The 15,373-nt window shown below is 37.1% G+C and overlaps 1 protein-coding gene across 3 annotated transcripts in view; it reads right to left on the reverse strand.

Annotated features, from left to right (window-relative positions):
• The window catches only part of LOC134546247 (carboxyl-terminal PDZ ligand of neuronal nitric oxide synthase protein-like), a 765,750-nt gene that overhangs the window by 47,900 nt on the left and 702,477 nt on the right, over window positions 1-15,373 (reverse strand). For all 3 annotated transcript variants that reach the window (XM_063388932.1, XM_063388934.1, XM_063388933.1), the window contains 2 exons: window positions 11,953-12,128; window positions 6,951-7,169 (listed from right to left, as the gene is read on the reverse strand). In XM_063388932.1, coding sequence (XP_063245002.1) covers window positions 6,951-7,169; window positions 11,953-12,128 — 395 coding nt within the window. The remainder of the gene's footprint in view (window positions 1-6,950; window positions 7,170-11,952; window positions 12,129-15,373) is intronic.

Genomic DNA, 15,373 nt, shown 5'->3' on the forward strand with positions numbered 1-15,373 from the left:
TTATTCAGAATGCCAAAGTAAATTTTCGAAAACGTCTTGTTGAGAGGTTTCTCATCAACATTAGGTTGAAACTGCCCACCATCAATGTTCGTCAGGCAATTGAGATGATTACTGGTGGATGGTGGAATATTCAGCCAGAAACTATTGCCAACTGCTGGAGAAAGTCTGACATTGTGGACTGTAACACTGACGAGCTCACTGCAACTTCATCAGACCAGGATGCAAGCAAACATGCGAAAGCAATGACATTGACCCTGAAGTATGGCAAGAAGTGTCAACCTCCATGCAGTGTGATGCTGTTTCATTCACAAACTGTGTCTCTGTGGATAATGAAACAGAAACAACACCAGTGTTGACTGACAGTGACATCGTTAGTGAAGTCATTCAATCACAGTCATCAAAAGTCGAATCAGGTGATGATTCTGACTCTGAGGAGCCGCCTGTGACAGCTACAGAAGCTATTCAGAGCTTAGAAAAACTGAACAAATTTATCTCTAAACACGAAAATGTTGCAGAAGGGATCGGGAAATCTTTCTATGAGATATAACATTTTGTTCAACAGAGCATCATTAAAGCTCAAAAACAAACTGAAATAACAGATTTTTAAAGAAATAAATAAACTTAAGTTAACTATTCATACACACCAATGTTTAAACTGAAGTCAGATGTTGGCCAAAAAATAATACATCTTATAATATCGCTATTTTTTTCATATTTTTTTCTCTTTGTAAAGATGATATGTATGTATGTTTCAGTACTAAGTACTTTCAGTACTAAGTACAAAAACTTGAGGTCCCTGCAAGTAGTATTACTGAGATTCTACTGTAACTTCTCGCTCTACGTGTAGACGTATGGCCGAACTGTGTATAGTGTCTTGTAATGTGAACGACAATAAAATCGTTCAGCATCCATAATTTACAACAGGTTGTGGGCCCAGGATGCACAAGAATTCGTGCATCGCCATGATGAAAGTTACTGTAAACAGTTCGATGTTTTTTCCGGTGCTAACTGTACGGCAACCATGTCGGTAAGTGTTTAAAGACTTAAAACGTGCACGAGTTGAGTCGGGATCGACAGTATGGCAAGTTCAGTTTCGCTGCCGCCGATCGAGAAGTTCGAAGGCACGAACAATTATAATACATGGAAATTTCTCTTGGAACTGCAGTTAGCTCATGAAGATTTGTGGGATTGCGTCTTCAATAATGAAAGCGATTCAACAAAGGTTGACAAGAAAAGGGATCAAAAGACTAGAGCGAGGATTTGTTTAATGGTTCAGCCACATTGTCTTATTCATGTGCGCTCATCAAAAACTGCATCAGAAGCTTGGGAAAGCCTGAAATGTGCCTATGAAGACAACAGTCTCACAAGGAGACTTGGTTTACTGTGGCGGTTGTTTGGAGTGAGGTTAGAAGGGTATCGAAGCATGGCGGAGTATGTGACTGAGGTTATGTCACTTTCACAACAGTTGGCAGACATCAGCTCACCCATCGATGACGAATTTATCGGTGTTATCATGTTGAGTGGTTTGCCACCAGAGTATGACCCTATGGTAATGGCTTTGAAAAGCTCTGGAGCTGAGATAACAAGCGAGTTCATCAAAACTAAGTTTCTCCAAGAAGATGCCAAACATTCTGTTGGTAGTCGGCAGTACTCCAGCGACGCAGCGCTCTTATCCGGTGATAAAAACAGTTCGGCCTTACGATCAGTGAATGGAATGAATGTCAACAAACCAAGCAGGAAGCCTGTGTTTAGATGCTATAATTGCAATGAACCAGGCCACATGGCACGTGATTGCCCCAAGAGGCGACCTGCAGATCAAACATCATGTGATTGGTCATTATTAACGGCACTGACGGCAAGCGGGGGCGAAGGAGATTGGTATATAGATTCAAGTGGCAGTAACCACATGACAAATTGCAAGGAGTGGTTGGAAAACTATCAAATGATTTTTAACCAGGAGGTTACATGTGCTAATAATGAGAAACTCTGTGGTCTTGGGATGGGTGATGTAAATGTGAGAATTGATAAGGAAGGTCTCATAACTATCAAAGATGTGACGTACGTGCCAGATTTATCGACAAATCTGCTATCAGTCAGTGCAATGGTTAGGAGAGGCATGGTGGTCACATTTAATGATGCAGACTGCAAAATCTACAAGGAAGATGACTGTAGGATTGAAGGAAAAGTAGGGGTCTCTGCATCTGAGGTAGGTGGGATCTACAAATTGAATGTGACATCTAGCAAGGCAAACTATGTGACTGAAAAACCAACACAAACATTGTGGCATAGAAGTTTAGGACAGTTGAGTGAGCAGATCATGAAGCTGCTTCGTGGTGGTATGGCCACAGGTCTTAAATTCACAGATTATGAAGTGGAACCTTGTGTTTTTTGTCTGAAGGGAAGGCAGTCTAGAAAACCGTTCAAGGCAAGTGGTGCAAGATGAGCCGTGCACAAGCTCGAGCTTATACATTCAGACTTGTGTGGTCCGATGGAAGATGCATCTCTGAGCGGGGCACGATATCTGCTAACTTTCATTGATGATGCCACAAGAAAAACTTATGGCTACTTCCTCAAATCGAAAGGTGAAGAAGGTGCCCAATAAGTTCATGGAGTTCTAAGTCCTTGTAGAAAATCAGACAGAAATGAAAATCAAAACTTTGCGCTCTGACAATGGAAAGGAGTACGTCAATCATATATTGCAGGATTTCCTCTCATCAGATGGCATTCAACATCAACTGTCAGTAGAATATTCCCCACAACAAAACGGAGTGGCAGAGCGAGCCAATAGAACAATTGTTGAGAAATCCCGTTCAATGTTGCAAGATTCTAGCTTGGGGAAGCAATATTGGGCTGAAGCTGTCAACAAAGCCATTTACTTGAAGAAAAGATCGTCAATCAAAGCAGTCAACAACATGACACCAGAAGAAGAGTGGATAGGTGAGAAGGTTCATCTGAGCCATGTTAAAGTATTCGGTTGCACAGCTTTTGTTCATGTCCCTAAACAACGGAAAAAGTGGGACCCAATGAGTAAGGCAATGATATTTGTGGGCTACTGTCAGGACACGAAGGGGTATCGAATTATTGACCCAATGAAACCGAAAAGAGTACCTATACATAGCTCGTGATGTGACATTTATTGAAAATGCAAACATGAGGTCTGGAATGGGGATGCTGGAACCTGAAGATGATAATATGGGAGAACACCATCTGCGCAGCCACAGCAGGACATAACTGAACAGCTGGAAGAAAGCACATCTGACACACCAAAGCAACTGGAAGAAAGTCTCTCGGAAGATTTTTTTGGTTTTCCTCCGCCAATCCCCCAGGAAACTGTCATTACTGTTCCTGTGGAAGTCGAGAGAAGATACCCAACAAAAGATAGACGTGCAAAGGCGTATCCAGACATGGTGACGTATTACATAATCAGTGACCTGAGTGAACCGCAATCTATGGTGCATGCACTTTAAGGTGACATGAAGCATGAGTGGAAATCTGCAATGGAAGAGGAGTATGAATCTCTACTTGAAAATTGTGCATGGATTCTAGTCGACCGTCCTCAGAATAAGAAAGTGGTAAAAAACAAGTGGGTTTTCAATATCAAACAAGCAAATGATGGTACAATTAGTCACTACAAGGCTCGCCTCGTTGCAAAAGGATTTACACAAGAGCAAGGCATAGATTATATGGAAACCTTTTCTCCTGTCGTCAGAAATTCTACCATGAGATTGCTGTTGGCATTGGCTGTGTAAATGGACTGGGACATAGACCACCTTGATGTCTCAACAGCCTTCTTAAACTGTGACCTTGAAGAAGAAGTATTTATGGAACAGCCCGAAGGTTTTGTTGTCAAAGGCAGTGAATCAAAGGTATGTCTGCTTAAAAAGGCAATCTATGGGTTAAAACAGTCATCCAGAGTCTGGAATAGGAAGCTACATTCTGTGCTTGAGGAGATAGGCTACAAGAGGTCTGAACATGAATCATGTGTGTTCAGCAAGATTAGTGAATATAGAATTGTTATTGTTGCAGTGTACGTTGATGACTTCATAATCTTTTCAAATGATAAAATGGAAAAGGCCAAGGTGAAGAATGAAAACATGTGTAGATTTGAATTCAGTGACCTTGGGGAGGCCAGCCACTGCCTTGGAATTAGAATTCGACGGGACAGGAATAAGGGAGAGATTTACTTAGACCAGCATAAGTATATAGCTGAAGTTATGGACAAGTTTGGGATGGTAGACTGTGAGCCCGTCAGCACCCCTTTGGATGTTAGCCATAAACTTAGCAAAGTAAGAGAAACCAACACAGCGCAGGATTTTTCTCATCTGCCATACCAGTCGCTGATAGGTTCACTTATGTACCTGGCAGTATGTACAAGGCCAGATATCGCTCATGCCATCAGTGAACTCAATTTAACAGCAGATATAATGAAGAACACTGGAGAAATGCAAAGAGATTGCTAAGATACTTGAAGGGCACACTTAACTATTGTCTTGTGTTCAAGAAAACTGGGCAGAATGTTGAAGCCTACGTGGATGCAGATTGGGCAAATGATTAAGAGGATAGAAGGTCTTACACTGGTTTCGTATTCCAGTTGGGAGGAGCTGCAGTTTCCTGGGAATCAAAGAAACAACTCACTGTAGCATTATACAGTACAGAAGCAGAGTACATGGCCCTTGCAGAAGCAACTAAGGAGGCAATCGTCATCAAGGGGCTCCTTGGTGAACTGCTGGGAAAGGAAATGAGCATCATACTGCATAATGACAACCATGGAGCACAGAAGCTAGCCTGCAATACAATCTTTCACAACAGAACAAAACACATAGATGTGCGTCACCATTTTATTAGAGAGGGTGTCGAGAAGAAGATGATAACACTGTCATATGTGTCCACTGTGAATATGGTTGCAGACATACTGACTAAAGGAGTGCCTGGGGCCAAGCATAACATATGTGTAGAGGGTTTGGGTTTGAAGTCTGTGGATTAAGAGAGAGTGTTGGATTGGTAGCTATGTAATCAACAGACTTGTGTTTGTAGTGTGTTTCTTATGTTGTTCTATTAAATTGTTTTGTTTTGTTTTGTTTTTGCTTTTGGCCTCTAATAACTTCCGGCTCTATGTGTAAAAGTATGGCCGAACTGTGTATAGTGTCTTGTACTGTGAACGACAATAAAATCGTTCAGCATCCGTAATTTATAACAACTACATGAAAGGACATCCAAATTATTTTGATGCTATCAAGAACCTGGTGTCTCAAATATGAAAATTTTTTGGCAGTTATTTGTTTGTTTTTAAAGATATTTCACACTATTTTAAAGTCATTATTAATTTTTACAAATTAAAGTTGATCGTTTGAAAGTAGTTAATAAATAAAATTAAGTAGAAGAGATAGCAACTTAAATATGCCATCTTGGTTTCAGCAGTTTTTAGGCCATAACAATTTTATACTATTTGATTTTCAAAATTTTGCTTCCTTAGGCCAGTTCTACAATGACATGGAAACGGAGATGGATCACATAAACAGAGATGGATCTCAGGGAACAAAGTTTCCACAATAGCATGCAGACAGAAACGGACCCGTCGGATTAGCTCGGCAATACTGAGCTCTACTGTTTACGCTGGTCTGTGCGACAAGTCAAGTACTTTTACATGGCTGTGGTGGTAGCCATGTTGGTTAATGTTGTAAATTCGTTAAAAAATATTTCATGTACAGGAATAATCTAGTGTTATATTGTTACTTTGTCATTTATGTTTATTATATATATGTACATTTTGCCCGTACTAAAATCTCAAAGAATTTTTTAATTTTAAATTAATTTTCATAACCTTGCAATTTAGTCTCATTTGCAGCCATTTGTTTCGTTTCCATGCATTGTGGAAACAGCAGACGCAATAGTGATAATGTTCCGGGAGATCCGTCTCCCTTTATGTGAACTGTTTCTGTTTCCGTGCCATTGTAGAACGTGCTTTTTTTTTTTTAAAAAAAAGTTAAGGCTGTATTTCACTATGGAAGTTTCCTTGCAAGGTCTTCCACGACAGCTGGTAGGGACGGTTCTGTGGAAAGAGTTAGCAGAGAGCTGGCCTTTTTCATGGAAGTTTTACTAATCAGTTATGTTTGAATTTCTGTGGAAGGTTTTGTAGAAGGTGGAAATATTATCCAATCAGAATGAAGTAGTGTGCACCTTGTATTAAAATTGGTAATTTATTTTGAAGGGATTGAAAACTTTTTGGTTACTGAATTGAAAATAAACATGAACAGGTGGTCAGTTGTAGCAGTTATCTACAGCATTGTGTGATAGTTATGAGAATCATCCATGTTTATACAATACAAACGGCATTAACTCTCCTATCATTTCCACTCTTTCATCCACACTGAAAAATTTTTAAGCCCTTCTACCTGCATTTTTATTTATTCTGCAGTAATTATTGCTGCCGCAACTTAGAAGTAATTTCTGTTGAGTATCACACATAATTTAGCATTTGTTTACAGTCTCATTTTGCGCGAGCTACAAGCTAGGCCCACGCTAGTCACAATTCTACGTGTCATAGTTTCTTCCGTAGAAACCTCTGCTATGGAGTCATGGCTAGAGACCGGAAAAAATTCGCGAGTTCATTTCGCGATAGCTAAAATACAAATAGTTATACCGCAATGCAGCCTCTGTTATTGGCTCACAACTCACCTAGATGACTCTGATCCAATGAGAAACACCCAACCAAAACTGTATCGAATCACAGGCTGCTTCTTTGGGACGTCTCACAAGACAGCAGCCAATAAGTGGGTCACATTTGACCGATTGTACGAAGCACTATGGAGTTCATCCTACAGGTCATTAAACCCGCGAATTTTTCGGGTCCCAAGTTATGGCTAAAAGATTTGCAGGAAGCTTCCAGTGTAGCCTGAATACCACGGGATACGGGCTTGATGGAAGGAAGAGTCGGGCGGCAGGGTCGGTACCTGGGCCTCGAGCCTGGCGGCCGTCTCGGCGGCCAGCTGGTCCCTCAGCAGGTGCACCTGCGCCACGGCGGCCTGCGTCTGCTGCGCCTGCTGGTCCAGCTGCTCTCGCAGCAGCTGCAGCTCGTGGTGGGCGCTGAGCGGCGTGCCGGCGCCCGGCAGCCCGTCCCCGCTGCCCTCCAGCGGCTCCGACAGCGGCGACACGTACGTCTCCCCGCAGCTCTGCGGGCCCATCCACACCTCACACACGGTTCGACCTGTCCGTGACATTCCAGTCACTCAGCTTTCACTATATCGCTTGCTTTTGGCGTAATTAGCTGGAAAAGTTGCAGTTTTAAAATTTTTTTGAAGTATGGATAAGGAAAATGAAATGGAACTTTTTTAAATAATGCAAATTTTACTGACTTCTATGTTATATGGTTTAATTTCTTAAAGATAAAATATATTTAATATTATATATATTTTTTTAAAATCCCCAGAATTTTATGTTTAAAAAATTCTAAATAAAATTAAATAAATTTTTCTGAAAGAAATTTAAACCATTCTAACAAAATTCAACTTTGCCGGCTAATTACGCAAAAAGTAAGAACTTTTTTTTTTAAGTTCGGGCCCTCAAAAAGTCTATAAATTTAACTGTGTTAAACGTAAATATAAAAATGATCTAGTACAGGACACACCCCCTTATGGTGGTAATATACAATTTTATTTTGCTTTTATAATTTTGTAGTTTTTTCTCATTATTTCAAATAAATTTCTCATACAACCATTGTAAGTTGTTTATAAATTTTTTTATAAATTTAATATGTATTTATCTTATAGATTTTAGAAAATTAAAAGCCATTTTTGTTTGTCAACCCAAGCATAAATTGAGAGCACGTAATCATGTTGTGTACAGTTTTAAATTAATTGTCTGTATGTAGGCTTTGGATTTTCCAAAACCCTGGAAAACACAGATTGTAGGATTATAGAAAAATTAATTTTTTTACTGATTTATAAATGATCAACAAAAAAAATTAAGTAATACAAAGCTAAACAAAGACAATTAATAAAAAAATCCCTTTCGACACAGCCTACAGGCGTAGGAAGATATCGAATACCTATTTCTTCGGAATATAATTTGGAATCTTCTATAAATTCCTGGAACATTTTAAGAATTTAATGTAGCTTACATAACATCCTATATGTTCATCAATATTTAAAAACGAAACTATCAACATTTTCTCATATGCCATGCAGCAAAAATATATTGACTCTCATTAACTTAATGCATCCAGCATTAAATACCTTAACGAATTTCATATAATGTCTACTAAGGTAGGCAGTTATGCAATTGTTTTTGAACTCCAAACACTTTTTTTCATCCCTTGCATTAATACCCACTAGTATAAAAATTTGTTTTGGGCAAAGGTTTAAGGTTGTTAATAATAAATTCTGACAAATCTGATACTAAGAACTTTTAAAAAAAAATTTTTATTTCCAACCCCTTTTTTTAAGGTAATAGTTTGTTTTATGAAAAGTTGTTTCAGTCGAAGGTATTAGATAAAGTTTAGGAGTTTTACAATATATTATAATGGATTTGATAGTATATCTATTTAAAAAAAGTTTTTCTATTTTATTATTATTTCCTCCTCTTACAGTGATGATTAGTGATATAAAATTCAAATAACAAAAGTTTTCAACAATATTTAAAAAGTTAAACAAAAATAAAAATTAATTTGATAGAGTACATGGTATGGAAGTTTTATTTATTTTCTTATTTCAACTCTTGGTTTTATCAACGCTTGCAGTAATGGTTTGTATTATCAAAAATTGTATCTTACATACATTTTAGATAAAAATTATAAGATTTACAAACAATTTGATATTGCACATAGTAAGGGAGTAACAATCTATTTAAATTCTACCCCTCTTTGCTTCAACCCCTTGCACCAATGGTTTTGTCTAATCAAAAATGCTTTAGCCAAAATATTTAGATATAAATTTACAAAGATTTTAAAAGATTTTATAATGTACTTATTAAGGGAGTTATGATTTTTTTGTCATTCTGCCCCTTGCAGTAATAGTTGGACATATAAAAATTATTTAAGATAAAAGTTGTAGATGAAAATAAAAGGTTTTACGATACTAAGGAATGGAATAAATAGTATACAGAAATTTTGAATTTTTTTTTTAATCCCACCAATTTATTTTTTCAACCCCTGCAACAATGGTTCATCTTATAGAAAAAAATTTTCAGGCAAAAGTTTTAGATAAAAATTATAAGTTTTACAAATAATTTGATAGTGCACATAGTAAGGGAGTTATGATTTATTGTAATTCTACCCCTCAATTTTTTCAACCTCTTACAGCAATGGTTCATCTAATCAAAAATTATTTCAGATAAAAGTTTTAGATAAAAATGATAATATTAACACAAAATATGTACGAATTCGATGTTGCGCATATGAAGGGAGTTATGATTTTTTCTTTTGCCCTCCAACCCTTGTTTTTTCAATCCTTTGCTGTTATGGTTGGTCTTATCAAAAAATTATTCAGGCAAAAGATTTTGGTATTACTCCTAAGAGTGTATGTATGTGTGTGTGTGTGTGTGTGTGTGTGTGTGTGTGTGTGTGTGTGTGTGTGTGTATAAACATTTGAGTTGATGGTTTTGAGGACCATGAAACAAAATAATATATATATATATAAAATTTCTGGAAGTCACTTTATGGTAACGGCTACAAAACGGCTTTAAAATCTACCGAACACTATAGTATACAACATGTTTACATTCTCTTAGTTCATACTCTTATTTAACGAGAAAATTCGTGTATTCTCATGTTGCATATAAACTCGGACACAAATTTTAATGAAGAATTCTTTAAATAATGCTTAACGTGATAAATATACAAAATTTGCGTTTTCAACCACATTTCTTGATGCGAATCACATGAAGTTTTCACACCCCTCGCTAGGATTCATTGCTGGAGCAGTAATGTTGACTATCTAATAATTTGATTTGCATACCCAAATTTTAAAATATATAATGAAACTGCTCCAACAATGGAAGAAAAAAGATTCGAAAGAAAAAAATACTAAACCCCAGCATTAGACTCAATTTTTGACAAGGAATTTTATAAAAATAAAGCTCATTTTGTTCAAATTCCTTAAACATTTAATACTATAAAGTTTCCCTTCAGCTTCGTGTGGACTATGGTTTGCGCCATCTAACACAGATGGCAGCACCGTGGTTACACATATCTGTTCCATGCCACTTCCGTTCCATTCAAGAAATTACTTCTACCAAATGCCGTATACCAAGAACTAAGATGTAGCACATCAAAAATCTAAAGACTTTAAAAGTTACTGTAGCCATAACTGTAAATGTGATCTGTGTGCATTGCATTGTATGCAATGTTTACTATTAACAAACAATTTGTTATTTTCATCCTATGAGGGTAAAATCCAAGCAATAAAAAAAATAATCTCCAAACTCAACTGGGGCTCTTCATGATGCCTGAGCCGCCCCAGGTAAACCCCCTCCCTTTTTTTTCAATCCTGCCCATCCCTTTCGTCTACCCTGTGTTTATCTAAGTATTTTATTTTGTAGTCCTGATCTGCTTGTAGGTTCCCATTTGTTGTCTTATGTCAAAATTAGTTAATAGTTATGTCACATTCCCCCCACTTCAAGAGCACCAACCATGAACCTTAAACTATTTAATTTATTTTACGCTCTGATGAGTCATCCCCTCGACTCGTCCAACCGGCTGTTAAGATGTTAAAAAAAATGTGTATGTATGTATGTACAAGTGTTGGAAGTTATATATATATATATTTTTTTTATTTAGTGTATCTATTGGACTGCAACTTTTAGTTTGAAAAAAAAAAACATAAAAGATAGCGCTGCATTCGTAATGATTCCTATAGAGAATCAACGAAACATTAACTATATTGACGCCATGTTTGTTCCAATACCAATTTCTTGTCTAATACATTATAGGTTTTTGAATTTAAACTTCTTTAGGTGCGCTATGAAAAAAATAATGAGAATGAATTTTTACGGTGCGTGCCCACCATGCAATGAAATTTTCACAGAATGAAAACATAGCTGCATACAAAAAAGTTACATAAAAATAAATATAATAGGCCCTATATGTGCGCTTTAATAGTATACTTTAGTGATTGATATTGAATAATATTCCATACAGTAAAAATATTAATTTATTGTGAATATTAATGGTAGAAATTGTGTTTATACACTTATGCAAGTGTATTTTCAAGTGTATTTATTTAACTGAGTTATTGTTTCCAGATGTATAATTTATTTGGATTATAAAATATAAATTAAGTTAATATTAAATAAATAATTAATATTAATAAATCAGAAAAACATACAGCATATTTATTGATTTTCATTATTAATTAAAAATTATCTTGATGATTTAACTTATTTAAATTATTAATTTTGTACGTGTGTTTATAATATCGAATACTGAGCATTTATTTTTTTTAAATTTTATTAATTTTATAATTTACCAACCATATTTATAATATCACTCCAGTTCTTTTATTATTTTATTTTTATTAATAATTTGCATGCATGATTAAGTTAGTTTTTTTTATTATGCCAAGTAGGTATAACTTTTAATGTGAGTACATAAGTATATACACCCATTTTTTTTTAGGTTTGTGATTATGTCTTGTAATGATCATTTAAGTGTACTAAATGTATTCCAGGATAGTTTCGATATCATAAAGTTTAATTTGGCACACCAATACGCTTAGTAAATCCCCCGATGCTTGTGAAATTAGATATATACGGGTGCATGTTGTCACAAGCGGGTACGCCATCATGGCAACTTAACTCGTTGTTGCAGCAGAAACGCGAATCTGCAATGGACTTTCAACCTGTTAAATTCGCATGGTGTGATGCGCGTGCATTTTATTGAAATTCCGTTGCATACTAAATTTCACCCTCATTTCCGTTGCGCCCAAAGAAGTATAGGTGAAAAAAAAGGACATGGCTCACCAGAGGGGAGCGTCGGTTGCCCGAGGACGGCGGCGGCGGCAGGATGTCCAGCCTGTAGGGGCGCTGCGACGCGTGGCGCTGCTGGGACGACGGAGCGGTGTCCGAGTGCGCGTCCTGCAGCGAGGCGGCGTCCTCCACGGGCAGCGTGTCGCAGCTGACGGGCTCCGACTGCGGGTCTGCAACACACACGCGTTCCCCCCAACGGTACAGCAACCTTAACGACACACACGCGACTTGGGGCACCTGGTTCTTCCACCATGACTTGGGGTACCTGGTTCTTCCACCATGACTCGGGTACCTGGTTCGTCCACCATGACTCGGATACCTGGTTCGTCCACCATGACTCGGATACCTGGTTCTTCCACCAAGACTCGGGTACCTGGTTCTTCCACCATGACTCGCGCACCTGGTTCTTCCACCATAACTTAAGGAGCGCACAATGTGTAGGGGCGCAAGGTGCTACCACATTGATCTCTGTGCACAGCGTGTAGAGGGACAAGCTAGTAAGGATTACTTTCTCGGTTCATGGGATTTTATGCCGTGTCGAAAGTGAAGGCTTCAACCAAAGTTTCGGTCAACACTGCAGTCGCCATCATCAGGGTATGTGTCTCCTAGACTCTCGGCAGGAGCCTGTTAGTTATCCCGATGATGCCGACTGCAATGTCGACACCGAAAATGTGTAATATTCATCTCTGACGCGGTAAAAAAAAACCACCTGATGTAGAGAAAAAAAGTTTTTATTTATAGGCATCATTCATTTTTAGAACTAGAATTTTCAGAGTTATTTTAATAAAAAAAAAATAAGTTTTATCATTTAAAAAAATGATAGCAACATTTTTTTTTAAATAAATTCCACTAAAATTATATTATTATTCCTGTGATAGGCTACATGACGAATTTTATAATAAAATAATTTATAGTAAGCATGTCAAAGACCGAATTGCTGTAATAATAAAAACAATCAACCAGCATTGTGTGTTGGAAAAAATTACAAATAACAATAATGTAAAGAAAATCGAGTAAAAGATGCAAGATCAAAGAAAAATTAATTTGTTTTCTGTCCAAATAAGCCATATATTTTGGTACTTGCAAACTTTATGCTGAACAAATTACATTCATTGGATTGAATGTGTCAAAATATTGCAAATAATGTTATTTTATTTTGTTAAAATATAAAATTACTCACCAATTTTCGTAAGAAATACTCATTGTTATCTCTAAAAACGTATTTCATACATGCAAAAATAACCATAACTATGAGTTATACAAAATGACAATATACATTTCTTGGGAACTGGTTTACAAAGGATCTTTTGTAAAAGTACAGAAAATATTTTTTTTGTGTGTGTTTGAATGACTATGTATTAAAGATAGATACAAAACGATTTCCGGGATTCATTGTAAAGCAAAATAAACTTGGAGCACATATGCATCTTTTTCACCTTGGCGACTGGACTGAAAAGCTCTTGACACGACCTGACGATCGTGAGCCAGTTGTAAGCAAGGATAAGTAGTTACCCAACCGCGTGTAACCCTCCAAGCACGTGACCTTGTCATCTACAAATGGACCGTCTAGAAAGGCTTGACTATACAAAGGCAGGTTAAGTCTAGCGTGAAGTGAAATTAATCTGCGGAATAATTGTGGATCTAATGTAGGATGATGGCGTTGATGTCTGATGTAAGATTTTAAATAATTGAGGGGGAGAGTCAAATCATAAAGGTGGAAAATTGTAAATATTGAATTACTATAAAGGCTAATAGAATCGATATATCAGCAAGGTTGAAGGAGAAAGACAAATGGATTAACTTTCAACGATAATAAATATCTGACATCAGCCTCCACAATTTCGGTGAATCGTACTCGCAAATAAATATCGGGGAAACTGTGGTATATTTCAGAAAACCCTTTCAACCTCTAACAAAAAGTAACTGAGATCCAAATTGGAATTAATGTCTAGTTGATTTTTTTAAACTATGATAACTTAATTTTTACTTAAAATTTGTAACATTAATTTGAAGAATTTTGTTTCTAGTTACACTAAAATATTTGTATGGGTGAGTTTAATTATGTTCTGCATTCAGTCTGGTGGTCTGGCACACATCCAGAAAGCGATAACAGCCAATGCGAGGTCATTAGGAAACGTCAGCGAACCAGCAACCCCTCGCCTTTTATTTTTCCCATTCGCATTCCAGCAGGTGGACGCAGTGATCAACATAATTAATGCTATGCAATCGAGAACGCTAAGGGGCTCCTAGGCGATCGGGGAAACACGACTTAGCTTTTTGGATTACGTCCCAGACTTTTTAGGTGTCGACAGAACGGGCTGTAAAAAAAAGTATGAGAAAAGTGTTGTTTACGGTCGTCTTAATGATTCCTTTCATAAATTATCATGTTACGAAAGCGAAGAAGCTGTTGACGGAGAATTGTTACTGTAGTTTACAGCCTCCCTCACGGCTGCCAACACATCGGAACGGGGGCGGGGAAATTTTTTAGTCACCTTGTTACACCCTCCAGTTCCCTTCTTCACCCCGCCTCTTTCCCTTCGCCAGCATTCAAACCCCTAGCTCCAAATTACGCGATCTAATTTTGCTTTAAATCGCATTAAATCTTTATTGAATCCAACCCCTTGAATGGAACATGACGTCGCCAAAACGAGACAACCACGACCAAAGTGTAGGTTACGTGACTGTATTCTCTGAATCGTTCAAAGATTTTCGTTTCAGACAGTATGTTCGAAATTTTCTTGAATGCGACTTCTCAGCCTTTATTTTTAATGGCCTCTTATGTGTCCTGGAAACGATCTAATTAATTTTGCGCTGATGTTAATGGGCAACAGAAAAAAACATTTGGGAACGCCATTAGAAAGTAGGCCATCTTGGTTGTACAAAACTAATCAGTGTCGGCAGTAGAAATAATGTGTCTGCACTGGCAAATGAACCGATGTTGTTCACATTATCTGTCATAGAGAAACTAACATTGGGCACTATTTTACAGCAAACAATATTTACATATAAATTTATTTTGCAATACACTCACTAAATGTCAACTTCAAGCGCAAATATAACACTACATTTATTTTTTCGTTTAAAATTTAAAATGGCAGTCTCTGGAGCTTCAGAATCAAAGACTTTCAATTCAAAATTGTGGCCGTATTCAAGGTGCTTAAATATGGCAGCCAAGGTAAATGTCAAGGTGATCCAAAATGGCGGTAATAGTGTCACAAATCCAAGATGGCGGCCAGCTCAAGTTTCACACCCTGAACCCTGATCTCAAAATACCCATAGTTATACTACTGACTATAATGCAATTCCACAAAAATTTTAATCATGAATATTTACCTTGCCTTTTACAAATAGTAGGTACATAATGTGCAGAATATATTTGGGGCAAATATTATAAAGTATAAAATCAGTAGGAATT

Source organism: Bacillus rossius, chromosome 1 (genome assembly GCF_032445375.1).
Source record: "Bacillus rossius redtenbacheri isolate Brsri chromosome 1, Brsri_v3, whole genome shotgun sequence".
NCBI lineage: Eukaryota > Metazoa > Arthropoda > Insecta > Phasmatodea > Bacillidae > Bacillus > Bacillus rossius.